Raw genomic sequence first — 26352 nt, 5'->3', positions numbered from 1 at the left:
TAGCAATTAATGATGTAATTGCTTTTGAAATAGCGGTTATTATCTGTTAATAATAACAAAGCGTCGCAATATCCCCGGTGGACGGGGTCTGTATTAACACCGTATCAGCCCTAATCAGTTAGTTTAATAGTCTATTTTTAAAGCTGTCTAACACAAAAGCTGTTTTATATTTTTTTCTTTGGCAACGTTAATCTATTCACGAGGTGATGATGTAAGCTAAATCAGTCCTGTTAGGGAAGAGGAGTTACGCAACATGTTGCAATCTACCACCTACATACTGTGAAAATAACAATGATTCAAGCTGATACGGATTCATATCGACTGAAGTACTTGCAGCTCATTATTCACGAATGGAACAGTAAAAGAGGAGAGGAGGGACGGCAGGAAGAATTAGAGATAGCGGAAGTATCCTCTGCTACACGCCATAAGATGGCTTGCGGAGTGGAAATGTGGATTTGAGCCTATTTTTTAGTGAATTATTTAGGAGAGATCGTCCAATGTGATGTGAATTTTTGCATCTTTTTCCCCCTCCTCTTCTTCTTCTTCTTCTTTTCCTGCGTCTTCTTCTTTGGCATTCTGTCCCAGTCCCTTAATTTTTTGTCATGTTATCCAGAATTTAAAGATATCTTCTTAGGCTTCTTCTCATCTTCACAATTCTTCCTTCCATGTTCCATCGTTGCCGCTAATTTCTTCGTAATACAGATCTCAGCCAAGAAGCACTGTATTCCTCATCCTGTCACCTCATTTCAGTTTAAGTATTTTTCTTAACTGCTACATACAAAATGTATTCAATTATATTTCCTTTATGTTTGAATGACCATGATTCACTTGCATCCACTACATTCCACATAAAACATTTGTCGAGTATAAGTAAATTAGCCTCAGCTATGCCTTCGTCGTGAATACCTGAGTGCGAAATTTTTATGCAAACGGTCGCAGGTAGAATAAGATCAGATTCTGCATGGTTGTATTTAATGTGCACGGAGGTCCATTGTGGGCTGTAATTACCGTATGGCAGAGAAACATGGCAAATATGCTAATGCGTCAATGAGGAACCGATTTACGCCGGAGAAATATTAGTTCCAGTTTTGGTCACCAGGTGGAAATGTGGCGCTGCAGAATCTTGTCGTCGTTTGCGGTGCTCATATTGAACAAATTGTGACAGCGGCCGTTAGTAACAAAATCAACATTATCCATTTCTGTTAATGGATTAAGAACGGGACATGAGCAGTAAAGGTCAAACAAGTGATTGATTCTTACTTGTTTGACCTTTTCTGCTCACGTCCCGATCCTTATTCATTACATATGAAAACATTTCTGTGCGATTTTCTTGCATTCATATCGCCAGATTTGCTCCTGATGCCCAAAATTTGAACTGATTCTCTTGCAACGTAAAACGGTGCTGCGTTAATGCATTAGAATGTGTACCAAGTTTCGCTGCCATAAGATAATTGCAGCTGACGCTGGACCTCTGTGAGTAGATGCACTTTAATTATAACTACCCGATATTACAAGACGTTTGTAACTTAAGGGGTTGTCCTATACCTCCTGATACTGCCTCAATAAAAGTGTTCTTCCCCTTGCTGCAGCATGCATGTATACTGGTCTATTTCTCAAACTAATCGTGTCTGCTGAACGATTATTCTGCTTTGAAGCAGACTACCATACCATTGTATTCGAACCACAACTTGTATTTGACCTGTACTTCGGCTGTGGTTATTCAGATAACTGCATTTTGACGGAGTATCTCTCCAAACATCAAAATTCATCTACATCGACACTTCGAAGAATGAAGATGGATGCGGTTGTGATTTCTGGGATAGCAGCTGTCATACTGGAATGAAATTCAAGCTCTCTAAGGAATTCACGATTATGGCAGCCGAGATTTTGGCTATACTGCGAGCTCTCCATTCCGCCGAGAAGCACGTGCGCTATAAGTTAGTTATCCTTCCTGATTCCAGATCGTCCCTGGAAGATCCAGCAATCCAGTAGCATGTGACAACAGGAATCAGATGTTACAGACCACGAATTCGAATCAGTAAGTTCGTATGTGCTGGCAGAAGCATAGATGCATACCCGGCAATTAAATAGTTCATACTAGCCGTTTATGGCGGAGCGAGGGGACACTTGCAATTACAAGCTACAGATCTTTTAAACGTTATCAAATGAATAATCAGAGAGAAGTTGAAGACAGACTCACAAGATAATTCCAAATAAAACAAACTATACTCAAATGACTCTAGTGCTGAATCCTAACATCTGGCATGAGAGAGATCGATGCTCCAGAAGACTCACGAACACTGTAACGCCCATCACATTCCCCCATGGCTGTTACAGGAAGCACCTACATCGTACTGGTCTGGTCGCGTCCTCGTTCTGCGACTGTAGTTAAGACGAGGTTGTAAACCACATCTCTTTTACTGGGAGAACAGATACATCATCTCCTGGAACATCTAGTTACCACCGGTTGCTGAGGACATATCGCCTTTTGCAGGTAAGCTTCTAATATGATTCTACCATAATTTTTTGTTTATGTGCAGTGTATTAAATCCAATGTGTATGTTGCTCTTCAGTGTCTTAAACCTTGAATGTATGATGATGACTGTGTGACACCTGCTTTGACGTCTGCTTAAACCATTTTACTCATGGATTTTCAACTTGTTATTTGGCTCATACAGTTTCTATTTCCTGTCATCAAACTTCCCAAGTCTCCTTTTTTCCTGGCCTTCGCCCCGAATGTTATCGGGGTCATCATGTTAATCTGGATTTGGCAAAGTAGTAGTGGGCGGCTGAATGCCCTTCCCGCCGTCATCCCATCCCCCCTTTCCCCCATGACGGAGAATCTGTACCCTACCTGACTGCACCTTGTGTTACCCATGTGAACATGCTTGTTTGCGAACCGTGTAGCTGAGATGGGATGAGGAATTGTGGATTCAGAAAAATATTCATCTAGACTTTTTTTATCTATCGTCTACCTTTGTATCTCTGTTAGTAGTAAAATTTCCTCACCACCCGCCAGTTCCATAGTAATGGTAATTGATAAAGTAGTTAGTTTGCTTTATAAAATTTATGAAGTGAGTTACTGAAAGTTAATGTATACTTACTTTCCAAATGCTTTATGCAAAAAATTTTTAAAAACATAATGAAAATGTTTTTAAAATCCCTACAGGTTGCTGTCAAACGTGAAACGCCCACTAGTGGTCGGTAGAGACCAGGTGGAATAACACTGAGTTAGTAGGATGGGGAAGCCCCCTCGAAACCACATACAGGCTGGCCGTCACACTGTAACTCATCGTTAATCTGTTCAATGGTTTGGATCCAGGGCCAACCCTCCGCCCCTTATCCCGGTAGCGGCGTATAAACGAGCGTGGCTATCTGCGCTGTACCTAAAATTTATAATTGTTCGATGGTCTTCCTTTCCAATGATACGTTGACGACACCTTGATGTTTGCTTATGATGAACACTTCGGTCTTTCCTAAATTTATCCTCATTCACTCTTTCCTCTCTTTTACAAGGTGTACAACTTCGCTTCCGCCGTTTGCCGATAGGTGGCGATAACGGTAAGTAGCGGTGGAAAGAAGCAGATCGTTGACGTCAGGCAGTTAGCTTGGACCTCTGTCAACATAACCGCATTCAAACATTAGTCGATTTGTGTCTGCATCACAAAGTTGTTCTTGATTGAAAATGTCAGTTTACGAACCTCATTCTCGTCATTTGCGGGAGGTGTTACTGTTTCGTTCGAATATGAGGAAAACAGCGGTTGAGTCTCATCGAATGCTCTCAAGTACGTATGGTAAGGACGCTGTTAGTGAAAGAACGTGCCGTGAGAGGTTTCAGTGCTTCAGGAACGGTGTTCTTAACGTCGTAGACCGGCATAGTGGTGGAAGAGAGAATGTTTTCGAAGATGCAGAATTGGAGACATTGCTGAGTGAAGACTCGCGTCAAACTCAAGAAGAAAAGGCACGATTAGTGGGAGTCACACAGCAAGCCATTTCAAAGCGTCTCAAGGCTATGGGCATGATTGAGAAACAAGGAACTTGGGTCCCGTGTAAGCTGAAACCAAGAGACGGTGTTTGTGTGTTTGTGAACAGTTGCTTCAGAGGAAAAAACGGAAGGGATTTCTGCATCGCATTGTGACCGGGGACGAAAAATGGATTCATTACGATAAATCATGGAGATATTCCGGCCATGCTTCCACATCGACGGCCAAACCGTATATTCACAGCTCCAAGATCATGCTCTGCATTTGGTGGGACCAGCTCGGCGTCGTGTACTATGAGGTGTTAAAACCAAGTGAAACAATAACAGGTGCTCGTTATCGAATGCTATTAAAGCGTTTGAACAGAGCATTAAAAGATAAACGGCTGCAATACAGCGAGAGACACGATAAAGTGATTTTGCAGCACGACAATGCTCGACCCCACGTTGCAAAAAGAGGTTAAAACGTACTTGGAAACGTTAGAATGGGAAGTCCTACCCCACCCGCCGTATTCTCCAGACATTGCTCCCTCTGTCTATCCCCTGTTTAGATCTATGGCGCATGGCCTGGCTGACCAACACTTCCGATCTCATGAAGAAGTCACAAATCGGATTCGTGGATCGCTTCAGAAGATGAACAATTTTTTCGACGCGGGATTCGTAAACTGCCGTGAAAGATGGGAGAAAGTAGTGGCCAACGATGGAAAATACTTTGAATGATACATGTGTAAGCAATTTGTTTCATTAGAGCCTCAAATGTTGGGGAAAAAACGGCGGAAGCAAAGTTGTCATAAATTTTACTACTTCCTTTGATGCCGCTACGACTGCTTGGTCGTCTGCACACTTAATTTTCTATACTTTTTCTTCCCCTACTGTTATGGTTTTGCTTTTTCTGATGCTTTATCTGTTTCACAGTATAAATACTGAAAAACTTTGTAACTGAGTCTATGTGAAGGCAATAGAGCTTAGAGCACATGCTAGGCTCTAGTTCACTGCAAGACTTGTTTGCCAGCAAGGATACTGTGATAGAAGATCGATCAGAGTATTCTTCACTCAGCATGATTCTTACCTGGAGTCTGTACAAAAGGAAAGGAACATATTCAATTCCTCAACGGCGAAGTCATTATGGATCAGCATAAGGTCCACTTACGGAAAAGTAACTTAAATGTTTATTTCTCCGTTTGATAAATTTATCGTCCATCATAGCCCTTACGGTACCATGTATGTCTGAAATATTCCACAAAGCTGTGTTGATTTATACACTGAGGTCACAAAAAATCATGGCCATACGCACATATACAGATAGCGGTAATTATATGCACACAAAGTATAAAAGAACAGTGCATTTACGGAGCTGTCATTTGTACTCAGGTAATTCATGTGAAAAAGTGTCCGAGGTGAATACGGCCGCCGACGCTAATTAACAGACTTTCAACGCATAATGGCATTTGGAGCTAGACGCATGGGGCATCCATTTCGGAAATCGTAAGGGAATTCAGTTTTCCGAGATTTTCAGTGTCAAAAGTGTTCCGAGAATACCAAATTTCAGGCATTACCTATGACCACGGACAAAACAGTGGTCGATGGCCTTCATTTAACGGTCGAGAGCAGTGATGGTTCAAATGGCTCTGAGCACTTTTTTTTTTTGGTCATCAGTCTACTGACTGGTTTGATGCGGCCCGCCACGAATTCCTTTCCTGTGCTAACCTCTTCATCTCAGAGTAGCACTTGCAACCTACGTCCTCAATTATTTGCTTGACGTATTCCAATCTCTGTCTTCCTCTACAGTTATTGCCCTCTACAGCTCCCTCTAGTACCATGGAAGTCACTCCCTCATGTGTTAGCAGATGTCCTATCATCCTGTCCCTTCTGCTTATCAGTGTTTTCCACATATTCCTTTCCTCTCCGATTCTGCGTAGAACCTTCTCATTCCTTACCTTATCAGTCCACCTAATTTTCAACATTCGTCTATAGCACCACATCTCAAATGCTTCGATTCTCTTCTGTTCCGGTTTTCCCACAGTCCATGTTTCACTACCATACAATGCAGTACTCCAGACGTACATCCTTAGAAATTTCTTCCTCAAATTAAGGCCGGTATTTGATATTAGTAGACTTCTCTTGGCCAGAAACGCCTTTTTTGCCATAGCGAGTCTGCTTTTGATGTCCTCCTTGCTCCGTCCGTCATTGGTTATTTTACTGCCTAGGTAGCAGAATTCCTTAACTTCATTGACTTCGTGACCATCAATCCTGATGTTAAGTTTCTCGCTGTTCTCATTTCTACTACTTCTCATTACCTTCGTCTTTCTCCGATTTACTCTCAAACCATACTGTGTACTCATTAGGCTGTTCATTCCGTTCAGCAGATCATTTAATTCTTCTTCACTTTCACTCAGGATAGCAATGTCATCAGCGAATCGTATCATTGATATCCTTTCACCTTGTATTTTAATTCCACTCTTGAACCTTTCTTTTATTTCCATCATTGCTTCCTCGATGTACTGATTGAAGAGCAGGGGCGAAAGGCTACAGCCTTGTCTTACACCCTTCTTAATACGAGCACTTCGTTCTTGATCGTCCACTCTTATTATTCCCTCTTGGTTGTTGTACATATTGTATATGACCCGGCTCTCCCTATAGCTTACCCCTACTTTTTTCAGAATCTCGAACAGCTTGCACCATTTTATATTGTCGAACGTTTTTTCCAGGTCGACAAATCCTATGAAAGTGTCTTGATTTTTCTTTAGCCTTGCTTCCATTATTAGCCATAACGTCAGAATTGCCTCTCTCGTCCCTTTACTTTTCCTAAAGCCAAACTGATCGTCACCTAGCGCATTCTCAATTTTCTTTTCCATTCTTCTGTATATTATTCTTGTAAGCAGCTTCGATGCATGAGCTGTTAAGCTGATTGTGCGATAATTCTCGCACTTGTCAGCTCTTGCCGTCTTCGGAATTGTGTGGATGATGACTCATATATTCTACACACCAACGTGAATAGTCGTTTTGTTCCCACTTCCCCCAATGATTTTAGAGATTCTGATGGAATGTTATCTATCCCTTCTGCCTTATTTGACCGTAAGTCCTCCAAAGCTCTTTTAAATTCCGATTCTAATATTGGGTCCCCTATCTCTTCTAAATCGACTCCTGTTTCTTCTTCTATCACATCAGACAAATCTTCACGCTCATAGAGGCTTTCAATGTATTCTTTCCACCTATCTGCTCTCTCCTCTGCATTTAACAGTGGAATCCCCGTTGCACTCTTAATGTTACCACCGTTGCTTTTAATGTCACCAAAGGTTGTTTTGACTTTTCTTTATGCTGAGTCTGTCCTTCCGACAATCATATCTTTTTCAATGTCTTCACATTTTTCCTGCAGCCATTTCTTCTTAGCTTCCCTGCACTTCCTATTTATTTCATTCCTCAGCGACTTGTACTTCTGTATTCCTGATTTTCCCGGAACATGTTTGTACTTCCTCCTTTCATCAATCAACTGAAGTATTTCTTCTGTTACCCATGGTTTTTTCGCAGCTACCTTCTTTGTACCTATGTTTTCCTTCCCCACTTCTATGATGGCCCTTTTTAGAGATGTCCATTCCTCTTCAACTGTACTGTCTACTGCGCTATCCCTTATTGTATATCTATAGCGTTAGAGAACTTCAAACGTGTCTCGTCATTCCTTAGTATTTCCGTGTCCCACTTCTTTGTGTATTGATTCTTCCTGACTAATGTCTTGATCTTCAGCCCACTCTTCATCACTACTATATTGTGATCTGAGTCTATATCTGCTCCTGGGTACGCCTTACAATCCAGTATGTGATTTCGGAATCTCTGTCTGATCATGATGTAATCTAATTGAAATCTACCCGTATCTCCCGGCCTTTTCCAAGTATTCCTCCTCCTCTTGTGATTCTTGAACAGGGTATTCGCTATTACTAGCTGAAACTTGTTACAGAACTCAATTAGTCTTTCTCCTCTTTCATTCCTCGTCCCAAGCCCATTTCCTCCTGTAACCTTTTCTTCTACTCCTTCCCCTACAACTGCATTCCAGTCGCCCATGACTATTAGATTTTCATCCCCCTTTACATACTGAATTACCCTTTCAATATCCTCATACACTTTCTCTAACTGTTCATCTTCAGCTTGCGACGTCGGCATGTATACCTGAAGTATCGTTGTCGGTGTTGGTCTGCTGTCGATTCTGATTAGAACAACCCGGTGACTGAACTGTTCACAGTAACACACCCTCTGCCCTACCTTCCTATTCATAACGAATCCTACACCTGTTATACCATTTTCTGCTGCTGTTGATATTACCCGATACTCATCTGACCAGAAATCCTTGTCTTCCTTCCGCTTCACTTCACTGACCCCTACTATATCTAGATTGAGCCTTTGCATTTCCCTTTTCAGATTTTCTAGTTTCCCTACCACGTTCAAGCTTCTGACATTCCACGCCCCGACTCGTAGAACGTTATCTTTTCGTTGATTATTCAGACTTTTTCTCATGGTAACCTCCCCCTTGGCAGTCCCCTCCCGGAGATCCGAATGGGGGACTATTCCGGAATCATGACACTTCTTCAAATACAGGTCACATGTCGTGTGGATACACATTACGAGTCTTTAATACAGTGGTTTCCATTGCCTTCTGCATCCTCATGTCGTTAATCATTGCTGATTCTTCCGCCTTTAGGGGCAATTTCCCACCCCTAGGACAAGAGAGTGCCCTGAACCTCTATCCGCTCCTCCGCCCTCTTTGACAAGGCCGTTCGCAGAAAGAGGCTGACTTCTTATGCCGGAAGTCTTCGGCCGCCAATGCTAATTATTTATCAAAATTTAGGCAGTGGCGGGGATCGAACCCGGGACCGAAGACATTTTGATTATGAATCAAATACGCTACCCCTAGACTACAGCTCTATGGAACTCAACATTTGAGGTCATCAGTCCCCTAGAACTTAGAATTACTTAAAAAAATGGTTCAAATGTCTCTGAGCACTATGGGACTTAAAATCTGTGCTCATCAGTCCCCTAGAACTTAGAACTACTTAAACCTAACTAACCTAAGGACATCACACACAACCATGCCCGAGGCAGGAGTCGAACCTGCGACTTTAGCGTTCACGCGGTTCCAGACTAAAGCGCCTAGAACCAAACGGCCACACCGGCCGGCTGAGAGTAGTGATATTTGCGTAGATTAGTCAGTGGTAACAGACAAGCAACATTGCCTGAAATACACGCAGAAATAAATGTGGGAGGTAGTACTGTCGTATCGTTAGGACTGTGCGGCGAAAATTGGCGTTAGTGGTCTACGACAGCGGACGACCGACGCGAATGTCTTTTTGCTTACAGTACGACATAGCCTGCAGCGCCTCTCCTGGGCTTGTGACCGTATCGGTTGGACGCTAGACTACCGGAAAACCGTCGACTGTCATATGAGTCCCGATTCTGTTAGTAAGAGCTGCAGGTATAATAGACAGCCAACCAGTTGCAATAAATGGTGATTTTCAAATAACCTTTAGCATGCTTTTGGTGGATTTAAACGCGTATTCGTCAGGTGGACGAACCTGCATAAAATCAGAGCCGGCCGTGGTGGCCGAGTGGTTCTGGGCGCTACAGTCTGGAACCGCGCGACCGCTACGGTCGCAGGTTCGAATCCTGCCCCGGGCATGGATGTGTGTGTCGTCCTTAGGTTAGTTAGGTTTAAGTAGTTCTAAGTTCTAGGGGACTGATGACCTCAGATGTTAAGTCCCGTAGTGCTCAGAGCCATTTGAACCATAAAATCCGATAACATAACTTGTAATGAGAACGCCATGGCCAATATTACGTGTCAGAAAGAAACTCTCTACAGCAAGTGTAGGAATGTGACAAACGACATCGTATATACCAGCATAGGACAAGTAGTGCTTACAAACTTCGCATTAGAAATCACTCAGTAAAGCTGTCTCCATATGACACGTGTCGACAACGGTCTGTTTGTCCATATGTAAAAATTAAGGCTCCATGAATCAAGGGCTTGTCACGTAAGTATAGTAACGTCGAAACCTGGTCAGTTTTGACTTAATATTTGTGACCGATGGCTTATTTGTTCTAATATTTAAGAAAAATAAGAAGCAGTTTTTTTTTTTTTTTTTTAGTCCAGTTGGCTAAGATGGTATGGGCATGTTAAGAGGATGCATGGGCAGAGACTCCGCAAAATTATGGAAGAACTAAAGACGGATGAGAAAAGACCTAGAGGACGCCCAAGAACACGGTGGAAAATGGAAGTGAGAATATCTGTAGAAAGGAGAGGTGTGACCTGGCAGCAAGTGGAGGAAGAAAAGTGGTGGGAGGACCGAGCCAAATGGAGAGAACTCATCAGCACCCAGACCCGGCAGTAGCTGCAGCGTGATTCGGATATAGATAGATAGAAGAAGCATTTGCTGGTAGAGCTTCAAAACTGGACAATGACGGCGGAAAAACAGAGTGGTGGAGACGAAGCAGGCTTACCTGTGCTTGGCCGGCTTGAGCCCGTAGCGCTCGGAGAGGAAGGACTTGGGCAGCGACAGCGACCGCTGCTGGGCGTCCAGCGTCCTCTGCGGGCCGCCGTCCTCGTCCTCGTCGTCGTCGTCGTAGTGGCCGGCGGCGCGGTGGTGGGCCTGCGTGGGCGCGCTGCCCGGCCGCGACACCGGGGCTTCGCGCTCGGCGCTCCCACTGCCGGCCGAGCCCGAGCCCAGGAAGCGGCCGCGCGAGCCGGCCGAGCCGCTGCCGGCGCTGCCCAGCGGCGTGGACGCGCCCGAGCTCTTGTGCGTGCGCGGGGACTTGGTCACGGTGCGGTCCGACGTCGTCACCCACACGTCGCTCGACGACGACGACGCGGACGACGAGGAGGAATCGCCGCCGCCCTTGTTGGACGGCGACCGGCTGGCGCCGGGCACCGACACGGGCGAGGTCTTGGTGCTGCCGCGCTGGTGGTGCTCCAGCGGCAGCGCGTCCAGGTCCAGGGAGAGCCCGCCGTTGCCGCGCAGCGCCTTGAGCGCCTTCTGCTGCTGCTGCGGCGAGTGCTGCGGCGGGGTCGGCGGCCCGACCGCGTCCACGGTCTTGGGCCGCTCGCCGAGCAGCGCCGAGCGGCGGTGCTGCTGCTTGTCGAGCCCGTTGCTGGCGCGCCACTTGCCGAACCGCTTGAGGTCGTCGCCGGCGTCGGCGGCCAGCGCGGCCGTAGCCGCCGCGGCGCCGTCCAGCACGCTCTGGATCTTGCGCGTCAGGGCGTCGTACTCCTCCAGCCGGTCCAGCGACGGCGGCGACGAGCGCGCGCCCGACCCGTTGGAGCGCCGCGACGCGGGAGGCGCCGACCCGGCCGACGCCGCCTTCTCGTCGGGAGCGTCGTGGTGCCCCCTTCGTCCGGCGCCGTTGCGACTCCTGGACGCGGCCGAGGAGGCGGAAGAGGACGGGTAGCTCTGCGAGGCGCGCATCGACAGCCCTCCGTTGCCGCCCGCGGACGGCGGCAGCTTGCCGGCCGACGAGGACGGCGACGGCGTCGACGATTTGGTGGGCGGGTAGAGCGAGTCGCGGTGCGCGCAGTGCGGCCAGAAGTCGCACGTGTCCGGGTTGCACGGGTTGGCGTCGGCTGCCGAGGTGGGCGTGGTGACGCCGCGCTGCAGGCTGCGCCGCGGCCGCTGCACGTACTGCGGGGGCGGCGCCGGCACCTGCTGGTGGTGGTGCAGGTGCGAGCCGTCGTGGTGGTTGTGCGGGTTCGTCTTGCGCACCACGAACACGTTGAAGGGGCGGCCGTTGTCCTTGCGGCGCGCCGGCTCCTCCGGCTGGTCGGACGAGTGGTAGCGCTGAGCCAGCAGGGCCCTGGCCGCGGCGCGGCTCCGCGTCCCGTACAGGTACTCCGTGACCGCGCGGGCCTCCTCCGCCACCGCCTCCCAGTCGTCGTAGCGGCAGTCCTCAGACTGTGCCTTACCTGCAATTAAAAAAGAGAAATTTTCGAGCAAATACTAATAAAATTACAATGAAATTAACACCCTTAGCTGCTTACAGGCGTTGACATACGCCAACGGGGACAGACGAAAATGTGTGCCCCGACCGGGACACGAACCCGGGATCTCCTGCTTACATGGCAGACGCTCTATCCATCTGAGCCACCGAGGACACAGAGGATAGTGCGACTGCAGGGATTTATCTCTGGCACGCCTCCCGCGAAACCCACATTGTCAACGTGTTGTCCCGCACTACATTCTAGTGCCCCCGCCCATTATACTCACTACTCGCGGCGCGTTGCCGATTCCCGTAAGAGTTCGGGCACTGTTTGTGCATTCGCACAGAAGAAGAAGATGATTCAAATGGCTCTGAGCACTATGGGACTCAACTACTGAGGTCATTAGTCCCCTAGAACTTAGAACTAGTTAAACCTAACTAACCTAAGGACATCACAAACATCCATGCCCGAGGCAGGACTCGAACCTGCGACCGCAGCGGTCTTGCGGTTCCAGACTGCAGCGCCTTCAACCGCACGGCCACTTCGGCCGGCAAGAAGAAGATGGTCAAGTGGCCGATATATTTACTAAGATGGTATCTGCTCTTTCGGACATGTCCGAGGAATATTGGTCCACTTCTCGAATGCGGTTGAGCTACGATTCTTCTTGCCGTGCATTCGACAAGTACTTCATAACTTCCCAGAGGCTTCTGGCACCTGATATCTACGTACAGGTCACAGCAGTTAGTTTGTGGCTGCAGAGCTGCGCCCGATACCGTCCCAGTTGGGTTTCACCGGATTCGGATAAGACGAATTTGCTGGACAAGACATCAACCAGAGTTCACTATCGTGCTCCTCAAGCCGTTGCAGCACAGTTGTGGCCTTGTGACACTGACAGTTATCTTGCTGGAGGATGCCATCACTGTTGAAGAAGACATCAAGCATAAGGGGTTACAGGTGGTCCCTAACAATGTTCACGTTGTCGACAACTGTCAAGGTGCCTTCCATTACTACCGCAGCTCCCATTATTATTCTCGAATCAGAAACATACAAATTTGCAGTAGCCATACACATCAATAAATATGTACATATATATACACAAATTGTATATATATTACATGTGCCCAGTACTTTGCAACCTCCAAGGCACTTGGAGTGGCCGGCCGGAGTGGCCGAGCGGTTAAAGGCGCTACAGTCTAGAACCGCACGACAGCTACGGTCGCAGGTTCTAATCCTGCCTCGGGCATGGATGTGTGTGATGTCCTTAGGTTAGTTAGGTTTAAGTAGTTCTAAGTTCTAGGGGACTTATGACCACAGCAGTTGAGTCCCATAGTGCTCAGAGCCATTTGAACCAACTTGGAGTGGCTTGCAGGAGGTCAATCTTCGTTCAGGATGTAGGGCACAAAAGGCACTGGAGCATGTGGCTTGTGGTTTGTTCTTGTCCACAATCACAGGACGTATCTTCTGTTACGAAGCCCAATCTCTTCAGGTTGTCTCTGGATCTTCCAACTCCTGATCGTGATCTGTTTAAAGATTTCCACACCAGCCAGCTCTCGTTGTGTCCCGGTGGTAGTTCTTCAGCTTCTAGCGTCTGCAGGTGAGGCATCGACTTCTTCCACAACTCCAGTCTTGCCTTCTCTGGTGAAATGGTGAGCTTCTCGGATGTTCTCAGGAAGCTCTTTTGCGATCTGTGCTTTTCTACTGCTGAATATGCTTCCCCAATCTGGTACAGGTCATGCCAGACAAGTAGACATTGCTCTCAACGAAACCTGCAGGTTGATCACAGGTTGCTTAAGACCTACCCCAACTGATAAGCTCTACTGCCTGGCTGGAATAGCGCCACCATGGGTACGCAGAACAGTGGCTGCCAACAAGGAGAGACTGAAATTGGAACAGGACAGTGCCCATCCACTGCACGGACATAAACCACCACAGCAGCTCCCATGAAAGCCGAGTTGAATGTCCCCCTTAACACAATACTGCTCCCACCGGCCTATGTCCGTGGCGCGCTGCATATTTCGAGCAGCTGTTCACCTGGATGACGGCGTGTCTGGACATGATCATTGACCTGTTTTAGCAATAAATGGGATTCATCCAACCAGGCGACAAGATTCCATTGATACGCGGTTCAGTCTCAATGATCCAGTGCGCACTGTAATCATAACTGAAGATATAGTTGGGTCAATCTGGGAACATGTAGGGTTCCTCTGCTGCGGAACACCACGTTCAACACTGAGCGGAGGACGGTGTGCTCCAAAACACTTGTGTCTGCGCCAGCACTGTACGCTGTCGTCAGATCTGCCACAGACCGCCGCCTATCCTGCTTTGGAGAGCGGGAAAGCCTCCGATCTCCTTGTTCTGAGAAGAGGTATGGACGTTCAACTTTTTGTCTCCTCCTCGTAGTTTCAGCATTCTTTAGCCATTATCCACAGATGCTTACGACGGCTGACCAGACTCGCCGTTTCCGAAATCCTCTCTCCCGGGCACGGGGCCACAATAATCTGGCTTTTGTCAAAGTCGCTTAAGTCGGCGGTTTTCCGCATTTCTGCGACTTATCGTAGCTACAGTGGTTCCCCATTCGTCTCTTCTCCGTTCACGTGTTTTCCTCTCCGCGTCACGTGACCTCAGCGCAACCAGTTGGCATGCAACCTCTCGGTGGGCAGTGCTCATAATGTTTTCGCTCATAAGTATACAGTATAGCTTCGTTAGCTCGAACTCGCTTTAGACGAACGCGAAAAAAACGCTGGCGAACACGAAAAAAATATTGGTCCCAGCTCAAACACGTTAGTTCTTATGGGAAATTTTATCGTTTAACACGAATTTCGCTTAAGATGAATTGCGAACTCTTTTCCAGTCCCTAACGTAATTAAATTTCATTGTAACACAAATTTCCGATGTCACAGAATTTTTAAGTACTAATTTTGTTCCGAAATGAGTGATGAATGAACTGTAGCTACAAAGGTAACTACCCATTGTTGACCCGTTTGGCTCAAAAATGGCTCTGTGCACTATGGGACTTAACTACTGAGGTCATCAGTCCCCTAGAACTTAGTGATGTGTTGGCGAATGTGCCAACACCTTGTAGATAGAGGAGGCCGAAATGCACGCTATCTAACGCAGACGGGCGTGAATTCTGGAACAGGATAAGTAGTGAATTCTAATAAGAAAAGTATGCAGCTCCTCGAATACTTAACTTTTATTCTTTGTTGGTTTACAACGTTCTCGATGAGACTTTTCATACGATAACTATCAAACTATGTAAGGCTAATGGCGCCTTGCTAGGTCGTAGCCATGTACTTAGCTGAAGGCTATTCTAACTGTCTGCTCGGCTAATGAGCGAGGCTTCGTCCGTGTAGTCGCTAGCAAAGTCGTCCGTACAACTGGGGCGAGTGCTATCCCGTATCTCGAGACCTGCCTTGTGGTGGCGCTCGGTCTGCGATCACACAGTGGCGACACGCGGGTCCGACATGTACTAAATGGACCGCGGCCGATTTAAGCTACCACCTAGCAAATGTGGTGTCTGGCGGTGACACCACACTTAGAACTACTTAAACCTAACTAACTACATCCATGCCCGAGGCAGGATTTGAACTTGCGACCATAGCGGTCGCGCGGTTCCAGACTGTAGCGCCTAGAACCGCTAATCCACTCCGGCCGGGGTTGACCCGTTTCTAATGTATTGTAGGTCGGCAACCGTAATTATCACCTCATCAATAAGCGTGTATGGTACATTGAAATAAATTCAATAACTTGTGCATTAACATTTACAAAAGTGTTCGATGCCAGCTGTTCTTTTAGTCTTAGACAAATCAAGTTTAGGTATTGAATACAAATACGCAAATGGCCGCACGCGAAATATGGCAAAGAGGAAATAGAAAGCTCTAAGTGGACAGGTAAAGCTTAAGATTCTAGATGAGGTGGACTATAGAACAGAGAAAACAGCAATGAACAGGTTGGAATCCCAAATATATCTACGATAATTCAGAATGGAGAAAAAAATAATTAAAAAGTCATTTTGAGAACTTTTTTGTGGAGAACAGTGGCTATTCTTAATACTCCGTTAGAACGTTCAAAACAGGGTACTAGCACAAACAGGCAGCCTGGGTGGCTGATTAAAGGGATAAGAATATCTTGTAGAACAAAGTGGCAATTATACCAAAACGTTAGAAACAGTCAAAATCTAAATGCAGCAGCCCATTACAAACAGTATTGTAAGGTGCTTAAAAAAGTTATTAGGAAGGCAAAAAGTATGTGGTATGCAGATAGAATAGCTAAGTCTCAGGATAAAATTAAAACCATATGGTCAGTCGTAAAGGAAGTGGCTGGTCTGCAGAGACAGGTCGAGAATATAGAATCAGTGCGTAGTGGGGATGTCCTTGTTACTGATAAGTCGCATATATGTACAGTACTTAATAATCACTTTCTGAATATAGCAGGTGAACTAAATAGAAACCTAGTCCCAACAGGGAATCATATAGCGCTCTTAGAAAAAAGTGTTCCGAGACTGTTATCTGAAATGCTCCTCCATGATACTGACAAGAGGGAGATTGAGTTAATAATTAAATCACTAAAGACCAAGAACTCTCATGGATATGACGGGGTATCTAGCAGAATACTGAAGTATTGTTCCACGTATGTTAGCTCAGTACTTAGCCATATCTGTAACTTTTCCTTTAGGAGTGGTCGGTTTCCTGACCGATTAAGGTACTCGGTAGTGAAGCCACTTTATAAAAAGGGAGACAGGGATAATGTTGACAATTATTGATCTATTTCTATGCCATCGGTGTTTGCTAAAGTTATCGAGAGGGTTGTATATACAAGGTTACTGCAGCATTTAAATTCACATAATTTGCTGTCAAATGTACAGTTTGGTTTTAGAAATGGCTTAACAACTGAAAATGCTATAGTCTCTTTTCTCTGTGAGGTTTTGGACGGATTAAATAAAAGGTTGCGAGCGTTAGGTGTTTTCTTTGATTTAACGAAGGCTTTTGACTGTGTTGACCACAAAATATTACTGCAGAAGTTGGAACATTATGGAGTAAGGGGAGTAGCTTACAATTGGTTCGCCTCCTACTTTAAGAACAGAAAGCAGAAGGTAATCCTCCGCAATATTGAGAGTGGTAATGATGTTCAGTCCCAATGGGGCACTGTTAAATGGGGCGTTCCCCAAGGGTCGGTGCTGGGGCCACTGCTGTTTCTTATTTATGTAAATGATATGCCTTCTAGTATTACAGGTGATTCAAAAATATTTCTGTTTGCTGATGACACCACCTTGGTAGTGAAGGATCTTGTGTGTAATATTGAAACATTATCAAATAATGTAGTTCATGATATAAGTTTGTGGCTTGTGGAAAATAATTTGATGCTAAACCACAGTAAGACTCAGTTTTTACAGTTTCTAACCCACAATTCAACAAGAACTGACATTTTAATCAGACAGAATGGGCATGTTATAAGCGAGACGGAACAGTTCAAGTTCCTAGGCGTACGGATAGATAGTAAGCTGTTGTGGAAAGCCCATGTTCAGGATCTTGTTCAGAAACTAAATGCCGCTTTATTTACCATTAGAACAGTATCTGAAATAAGTGACATTTCAACACGAAAAGTAGTATACTTCGCATATTTTCATACGCTTATGTCATATGGTATTATTTTTTGGGGTAATTCTTCTGATTCAAAAAGGGTATTTTTGGCTCAAAAACGGGCTGTTCGAGCTATGTATGGTGTAAGTTCGAAAACCTCTTGTCGACCCCTATTCAATAGTCTGGGAATTTTGACATTGCCCTCACAGTATGTATTTTCTTTAATGTCGTTTGTTGTTAGCAATATTAGCTTATTCCCAAGAGTTAGCAGCTTTCACTCAGTTAATACTAGGCAGAAATCAAATCTGCATGTGGAATGCATTTCCTTGACTCTTGTGCAGAAAGGAGTGCAGTATTCTGCTGCATCCATTTTCAATAAGCTACCACAAGAACTCAAAAATCTTAGCAGTAGCCCAAACACTTTTAAGTCTAAACTGAAGAGTTTCCTCGTGGCTCACTCCTTCTATTCTGTCGAGGAGCTCCTGGAAGAGCTAAAAAATTAAGCAAATTCCAGTGTTACATTCTTGATTTTCTTTATTTAAACTAACGACTTGTCGCCTGAATATGTTTCTTATATTTCATTTTATCTGTTTCTACAATCGTGTTATAATTTCATGTATTGACTCGTTCCGTGACCATGGAGACTTCTCCTAAATGTGGTCCCACGGAACAGTAAATAAATAAATAAATAAATGAATGAATATAAACAGTCTCAACCGCAAAAAACCTTTAATTTTGTGGTTACCAGTTTCGGTCAGTTACTGACCATCTGCAGACCTCATACCGAATTATGAACACAGACTAGGTAAGAGGGATGTGTGCTAATAGTGGTAACATCTGAAATGTGTCTCATACAAAAAATAATAAAAGAAGGAATTATACCTAAGTTGGTAGGCAATGGCCGTGAATGCAGAAGGCGTTACGAACTCCACGAATGCCAACTGCTAAGGAGAGCAATGCAGTTGCTGCTTAAACAGTCGGTGCTCCGCCCGCTGCACACCGAATTATGTCAGTGATAGCCAGTCAGGAATATAGAACGTAAAACAGTTGTTAAAGGAAGACACGTTGAAAGGTCCCTGTTGGATTCCTTTCATGTTAATTTCTTAAATATGTTGTCATTTACGGCATAAATTCCTCTTCTAAATTTACTGTGGTGTTTCTGACTATCTGGGAGGAGACTGAGCAGTGGAACGTGTTAGTTTTACACATAAACAAGAACGATCTGTCACACTACTACACTTTAAAACACAGTTTATGTGTAATTCATGTCTCAAAGTCTCATACGGAACCTACATCCGCTTTCTTTTATATACTGTGTATGATAAGATACTGTCATCCCCCTTCCCTTCTGTGTGAGAGGATGAATGAGCAAATGTATTTATAGTTGCATGCTTGATGGTAGCAGACAAGCCTGTCTGCTAGAGAACAGTAGGACCAACGTCGGAACAGGTAGCTACACTTTCTAAAAGCAGAGAGGTTTCTATTCTTAGTGTGGCCCTGTCCGTCCCTTGTCATGTTGGTATAGGAAGCTGCCTCTCTGGCCACTTCCGTTTGTATCTGTTAAGCACGCTCGGTAGCGGGCCAGGTCAGTCTGTCCGCGGCGAGCGTCTGAAGTGGTAAGATCTCCGGCTAAGCGCGTGTCTGCTAAGTCCGTAGGACAATGGATTTCTTAAGTTCAGCCTAACTGAAAATTTAATCACCTTTATTTCAGGTTTAGCTCTAAAATATCTAATGTTATCTTAAATTGCCACGCAGTGTAATTCGAGTGTGAAGTTCAGAATATATTCCGGTAGTTGCTTTGTCACTACTTTGTGAGTAAAGTGGAACCACGTGTTGATCAGTAACTCTAACTAAGATCATCAATCTTAAATGCGAATGTGCGTGAGATTATAACGTCTCGTCTTGACAATATTTTTCAATATAGCAACTTTTCTGTATGTTCAACCCACGTGGGGTGTACTTTGTGAGACCAATACCATGTGCTTATACAATGGTTTGATCCATCAGGTTAATAGTAAGACGATAGTAACCAGTTCGAGGTTTTTCTTTTGTAAATTGCTTTTCGATCAAGTTTATTTTAATTATCAAAATTATTGTGGAGTTACACTCTTTGTGTAAACCAAGTTGACCACGTGAAGCATGTGGTGTAATCATCAAAGTAGCCCTCAGCTATTCTTTTCGGGAAGATTTCACAGAGAGTTAGTATGAATTTAGTATACCAGTGCGTGGTAATTACATGACGGACAAGATTGCGCTATGAACGTAACTTCTTTGGGTGAAAATTGAATCGGTTGGTTGTGGTTAATTTCCTCTTACATATGTTTCAACGTTCTTCGTGTGTTATTTTATGAATGCAGTGTTGTATGCAGTCTCCCAATCTTGGCTCCATATTTGATGTGTTCCGTAAGATTACAAACTCACATTTTCACAATCCTAAATAAGGCACCAGTTTAGTTATGAATCAAGTTTAATATGCTGAAATTTCAATGATCAATATTAAAATAAATTTACAAATATAAACTGATTATTTCTTTTTATTTAAATTCTCTTTATATATACACTCCTGGAAATGGAAAAAAGAACACATTGACACCGGTGTGTCAGACCCACCATACTTGCTCCGGACACTGCGAGAGGGCTGTACAAGCAATGATCACACGCACGGCACAGCGGACACACCAGGAACGGCGGTGTCGGCCGTCGAATGGCGCTAGCTGCGCAGCATTTGTGCACCGCCGCCGTCAGTGTCAGCCAGTTTGCCGTGGCATACGGAGCTCCATCGCAGTCTTTAACACTGGTAGCATGCCGCGACAGCGTGGACGTGAACCGTATGTGCAGTTGACGGACTTTGAGCGAGGGCGTATAGTGGGCATGCGGGAGGCCGGGTGGACGTACCGCCGAATTGCTCAACACGTGGGGCGTGAGGTCTCCACAGTACATCGATGTTGTCGCCAGTGGTCGGCGGAAGGTGCACGTGCCCGTCGACCTGGGACCGGACCGCAGCGACGCACGGATGCACGCCAAGACCGTAGGATCCTACGCAGTGCCGTAGGGGACCGCACCGCCACTTCCCAGCAAATTAGGGACACTGTTGCTCCTGGGGTATCGGCGAGGACCATTCGCAACCGTCTCCATGAAGCTGGGCTACGGTCCCGCACACCGTTAGGCCGTCTTCCGCTCACGCCCCAACATCGTGCAGCCCACCTCCAGTGGTGTCGCGACAGGCGTGAATGGAGGGGCGAATGGAGACGTGTCGTCTTCAGCGATGAGAGTCGCTTCTGCCTTGGTGCCAATGATGGTGGTATGCGTGTTTGGCGCCGTGCAGGTGAGCGCCACAATCAGGACTGCATACGACCGAGGCACACAGTGCCAACACCCGGCATCATGGTGTGGGGAGCGATCTCCTACACTGGCCGTACACCACTGGTGATCGTCGAGGGGACACTGAATAGTGCGCGGTACATCCAAACCGTCAGCGAACCCATCGTTCTACCATTCCTAGACCGGCAAGGGAACTTGCTGTTCCAACAGGACAATGCACGTCCGCATGTATCCCGTGCCACCCAACGTGCTCTAGAAGGTGTAAGTCAACTACCCTGGCCAGCAAGATCTCCGGATCTGTCCCCCATTGAGCATGTTTGGGACTGGATGAAGCGTCGTCTCAGGCGGTCTGCACGTCCAGCACGAACGCTGGTCCAACTGAGGCGCCAGGTGGAAATGGCATGGCAAGCCGTTCCACAGGACTACATCCAGCATCTCTACGATCGTCTCCATGGGAGAATAGCAGCCTGCATTGCTGCGAAAGGTGGATATACACTGTACTAGTGCCGACATTGTGCATGCTCTGTTGCCTGTGTCTATGTGCCTGTGGTTCTGTCAGTGTGATCATGTGATGTATCTGACCCCAGGAATGTGTCGATAAAGTTTCCCCTTCCTGGGACAATGAATTCACGGTGTTCTTATTTCAATTTCCAGGAGTGTATATATATATATATCGCCGGTTGTCGTATGACGATTAAAAGATTATAATTAATGTTAGTCTGGTTGGGAATTTGGTAGGCTAGACTGCATACCTGGTGAAACATTTGCTCAGTAATGCAAGGTTAACTTCCCCAGACTGCTCACAGCTTTTAACCCACTTTTATGGTCTTGAACATCAGCACCGCTTTCATAACAAATTAATGCAACAATATTACAACATACAGAATGATTACACGAAAGCTAATGATAAATGAACAAACAGGCGCCTTATACGACGTAACCACTACAAACAGCATTTCGTCAATATATATATAAAAGAGATAACCAGTCCTAATCGATTATGACGACTCGTAGATTGTATTTTCAGCAAACATGGTTCTTAAGTGGCGCTAATGGTTCCCATGGAGACGGCGTGGTCATATCGACATGCGTCATCCAGCAGAAGAGGATTTCAGAGCTGCGAACGTGGATGTATGTCAGATACATACTGGCATGAAGATCAACATGTAGAAATGCATGCCAAGTATTGCGTGTTGCTCCTAGATCATAGTGGCAGTGGAAATACTGCTTGACGGACGCCGTTATTTACCATCGAAGCGGCGTGGAGGTGTCGATGTGCACGGTCCACAAGAGATGATTTCAAATTTGCGGCAGCGACCAGTTGTCACAAAATACTGGCGTGCTAGTAAGACAATTGTATTATATGTCAGATACCCTAGAAGACATTCACCAAGTAACCAACAACATAACAACTAAAGTTGGGTACATCATTATATGCTTTAGGTGTCACTTCAGTATGAGGTCTGAAGATGGTCAGCAACTGACCGAAACCGATTACCAAAAACTAAAGGTTTCTTATGGTGGAGACTGTTTGTATTCATTTTAAAAACCATTAAAGATGTTGCAGCAGGTTCAGGAAACAAATTTAAACGACTTCGTACGGCGAAGTATGAAGACTTCGAGACGTTACTGCTAGAATGGTTCAGTCATATGCGTGCATCTAACATATATTTAAGTGGTCCTATGATTCAGTCAAAAGCAAATGAGACTACCAGAAATACAAGCATCGAAGACATCAGCTGTTCAGCTGGTTGGCTGCAGACTGGGTCCAGAAAAGACATTCAATTACATCTGTACAATGTTATGGTGAAGCAAATAAAGTTGACGAAGAAAGTGCGAACAGCTGGTTGCACTGATTCGACCAAGTGAGAGAAAAAAATGTATCTTGTGATGTGTTCAATACGGGAGAAACTGGACTTTCCTACAAACTTTTTCCAAATCACGTCCTGGGGATAAAAGGTGATAAGTGTCACGGTGGAACATGACGCAAACAACGCGCGACTGTTGCCCCTGTATGTAATGCGGACGACAGTGAGAAGTTTCGTCCCTGGGTGAATTTTAAGTCCGAGAAACCACGTTGTTCTGAAAACGTAAATACGGACACTTTATCTTGCATCCTCTCTCACCATAAGAAAGCTTGGTTCGACGGCACATCATTTCGCAAGTGGCTTCTTCGTTTCAACAGTCGAATGGTTGCTCAAAACAGACACGTTCTTCTTACATTGGACAGTTGTACTGCACATAACGTACAGGATCTGAACCTAACCAGCATAAAGGTTCAGCCTTTTCCACCAAACGCGACAAGCCGCCTTCAGACCTTGGACCAAGGCATCATTTCTCTCACTAAGAGAGCTTATCGCAAGCAGTTGGTGCTGCTGACAACACCACTGCAACCCCAAATTGGAATCAGCTTGACGCAATAAAAAGCCACTTGCGGCCTGGAACGCCGTGTCGACACATCATATACAGAATTGCTTTAACAGAGACTTGAGACATAGCAACACTGCAGATGTCCACGAATTAGACGATGCGAATTCACCTGAGGAACGGGCAATTCTGCAAGATGTTGGGGATCCTAGGACTAGTTTTGAGAAATTCGATACTGCAGACGACGGTGTTGCCGTATGTGCTTCTGTTGAATATGATGTGCCAAAATCTGTGACCGAGGTACAAGAAGGGTTATCATAAGAAAGTAAAGAGGAGGAGAAGACAAATACTATTCCACCCACGCGTCAGGAGATGCTTACAGCGTTGGACAGTTTAGAACGATTTGATTCAACATACAACGTCACTGCTGGATTTACGAACGCTATAGTTACAAAATGGTTCAAATGGCTCTGAGCACTATGGGACTCAACTGCTGTGGTCATCAGTCCCCTAGAACTTAGAACTACTTAAACCTAACTAACCTAAGGACACCACACACATCCATGCCCGAGGCAGGATTCGAACCTGCGACCGTAGCAGTCGCACGGTTCCGGAATGCGCGCCTAGAACCGCGAGACCACAGCGGCCGGCGCTATAGTTACAATTGCTTGTAAGATTACAAGATATTTTCGTTCCCGTGAACGTCAGCAAACTATGCTTGAACTTTTTCCAAGAAAATTGTGTAATTTGTGAGTGCTTGTACTTCTACGGTCGCTTTGTAATGTTATAAGTTCACATTAATGTAAAATGATTGATACTGCAATATACGAGGCCTGTTCAGAAAGTAAGCTCCGATTGATTGCCAAATTGAAACCACAGTGAACATCAGAAATGTTTTACTTGTAACAATTAGCTACACCTTTCAGCTACTTCTCTACGTAGTCGCCGTTCTGACTTAGACTTTTGTCATAGCGTTGTACCAACTTTTCAATAGCCTCATCATAGAAGGCAGCCGCCAGTGCTTTCCGCCAATTCTCCACGCTAGCTTACACCTCGTTGTCTGTGTCAAAATGTTGTCTTCAAAGACAGCGGTTCATGTGACCAGAGATGAAACTCAGGGGGAGACAATTGCGGACTGTATTGTGGGTAATCTAACATTTCCATTTGAAAACGATGCAGAAGCATCTTCATTGCCCCTGCAGAATGCGGCTGAGAATTGTCGTCAAGACGAAACAGCACGACAGTTATGTAATGTTAGCTGCATAGCTTCAGGCGAAATTTCTCACCAGGCCCTCGTACTTGGCGGCAGACACTATTTTCTAGAGATCTTTACGCACTCACTGCGAGCTCAGAAATGAGAAGAGCGACGTGATGCTAACTGGGGTTATACTAGAGACACTACCCAACACATCTGTGCAAAGCTTTATCGGATTTTCATAGTCGTTTCCATTTCGCGACCGATCGGAGCTTACTTTCTGAACGCCCCTCGTATTACACATTACTGTATCAATGTACATGTATAAGTGTTAAATTGTGTTTTTCATTCAACAAGATTTTTTTTAGAATGAACTCTGGATTTATCGGTCCCTTTGGCTACAGGTTAGCGAGACTGTACTGTATTTGAAGAAATGAAGAAATGTATTGTAAGACAGTAAAGTGTGTATCACGCATTTCTCCGCGTTAACTGTAACTCGTAGCTTCTACGCTCGGTAACAAACACATATGGAAATCGATTTTTTCGTCATTAACTATACATAGTTGGTTTCTATGGTATGTGGCATCGGTGGCCATCTGGTTGGCCGCACTTTAAAACACGCGAGCCGCCAGTTACGCCTCCGCGTTTCCTACACCCGCCACCGTGCCGCGAGTGCGCTGCCACGAACGCCCACGCCTCTGCCAATGATGAGCAAGCATCCCCTCTCCGAAGCTCCAGCGGAAGGTCTACTTAAGTTCAAACATCGATGTGCAGAGTCCATTTTGTGTGTCTGGCATTTCTTAACATTTACGGACTTCCATGGCGGTCAGGGCTCGTCATCTACGGAATAGTTATTGTATTCAAGACTGGCCGAATTTAAACTTTTGTATTCGTATATATTTCAGCATTCAAATCTACGTTTGGCAACTAACGCTGCAACCACAGCAAAGAAAGTTTTGTATTACTTTTACTATTTGATATTAGATGTAGAATAAGTTAATATTTGAATTCTCTGTCCGGAAAATCGCATCTGTTCCTCGCCCCTGTATCCACTAAAGAACCACTAAACAACAAGTATGTCACTTCTTACTATTTTCTAGTAAACGTGGTGCAGTCCGTTGGTATCTTAGCCGTCGTGAGCATTCACAATTTTCGAAGCTTCTGACTACGAACTACGTTGCCCATTACTACCATCTCGGAGGTGGACCGATATTCCGTTTAGTACCTTTTTTTGTATTGCCTGTAGCACTGCTCTGGTGTTATATCGTGCCAGCTCTTCCGACACAGCCGGCCGAAGTGGCCGTGCGATTAAAGGCGCTGCAGTCTGGAACCGCAAGACCGCTACGGTCGCAGGTTCGAATCCTGCCTCGGGCATGGATGTTTGTGATGTCCTTAGGTTAGTTAGGTTTAACTAGTTCTAAGTTCTAGGGGACTAATGACCTCAGCAGTTGAGTCCCATAGTGCTCAGAGCCATTTGAACCATCTTCCGACACATTTTTAAACTGACACACAAGCAAAATGATAGGACGACAGATATTATAGACAGAAGGAAACACTGTCTGAAGATACGAAACTTCCTATTTTAAAATAGTGTCCTTAACAGAAAATGAGATACTGGAAGACCGACAAATCTTTATCACATCACCATCATCTTGCTCTTATTTTTCTTCTTCATCTTATTTTTGTTCTTCAAAGAGTAGGGTTATAGCCTGCTCCATCTTCACAAAAGTCACCTTTTCCTTCTTCTTCCTGTATCTTACTTTCCTTTAGGTCTATAGTCTACTGAATGTCTCATTATTCTCACACCTTCCATTTCTTCAATATGTTTCTTCCATTTTGTTATCCTGTATTCTATATTTTTCATTATTGCCAAGAATATTTAAGTTTTTCCATATTTATGAATTCATTATTTGATCTATCGGAGTACGTCCTTTTAATTTCTTGAAAATTTCATTTC

The 26352-nt window shown here is 45.2% G+C and overlaps 1 protein-coding gene across 1 annotated transcript in view; it reads right to left on the bottom strand.

Annotated features, from left to right (window-relative positions):
• LOC124776021 (AF4/FMR2 family member lilli-like) overlaps positions 1-26352 on the bottom strand; it is a 754556-nt gene that overhangs the window by 551617 nt on the left and 176587 nt on the right. Inside the window, exons 7-9 of the mRNA XM_047250862.1 lie at positions 11170-11918; positions 10612-11121; positions 10463-10569 (exon numbers count right to left, since the gene is read on the bottom strand). Coding sequence (XP_047106818.1) covers positions 10463-10569; positions 10612-11121; positions 11170-11918 — 1366 coding nt within the window. The remainder of the gene's footprint in view (positions 1-10462; positions 10570-10611; positions 11122-11169; positions 11919-26352) is intronic.

The sequence above is a fragment of the Schistocerca piceifrons genome, chromosome 2, assembly GCF_021461385.2.
Source record: "Schistocerca piceifrons isolate TAMUIC-IGC-003096 chromosome 2, iqSchPice1.1, whole genome shotgun sequence".
Lineage (NCBI taxonomy): Eukaryota > Metazoa > Arthropoda > Insecta > Orthoptera > Acrididae > Schistocerca > Schistocerca piceifrons.
The sequence above is the reverse complement of the archived record's forward strand: the minus strand, read 5'-3'. Positions and strand labels throughout refer to the sequence as shown.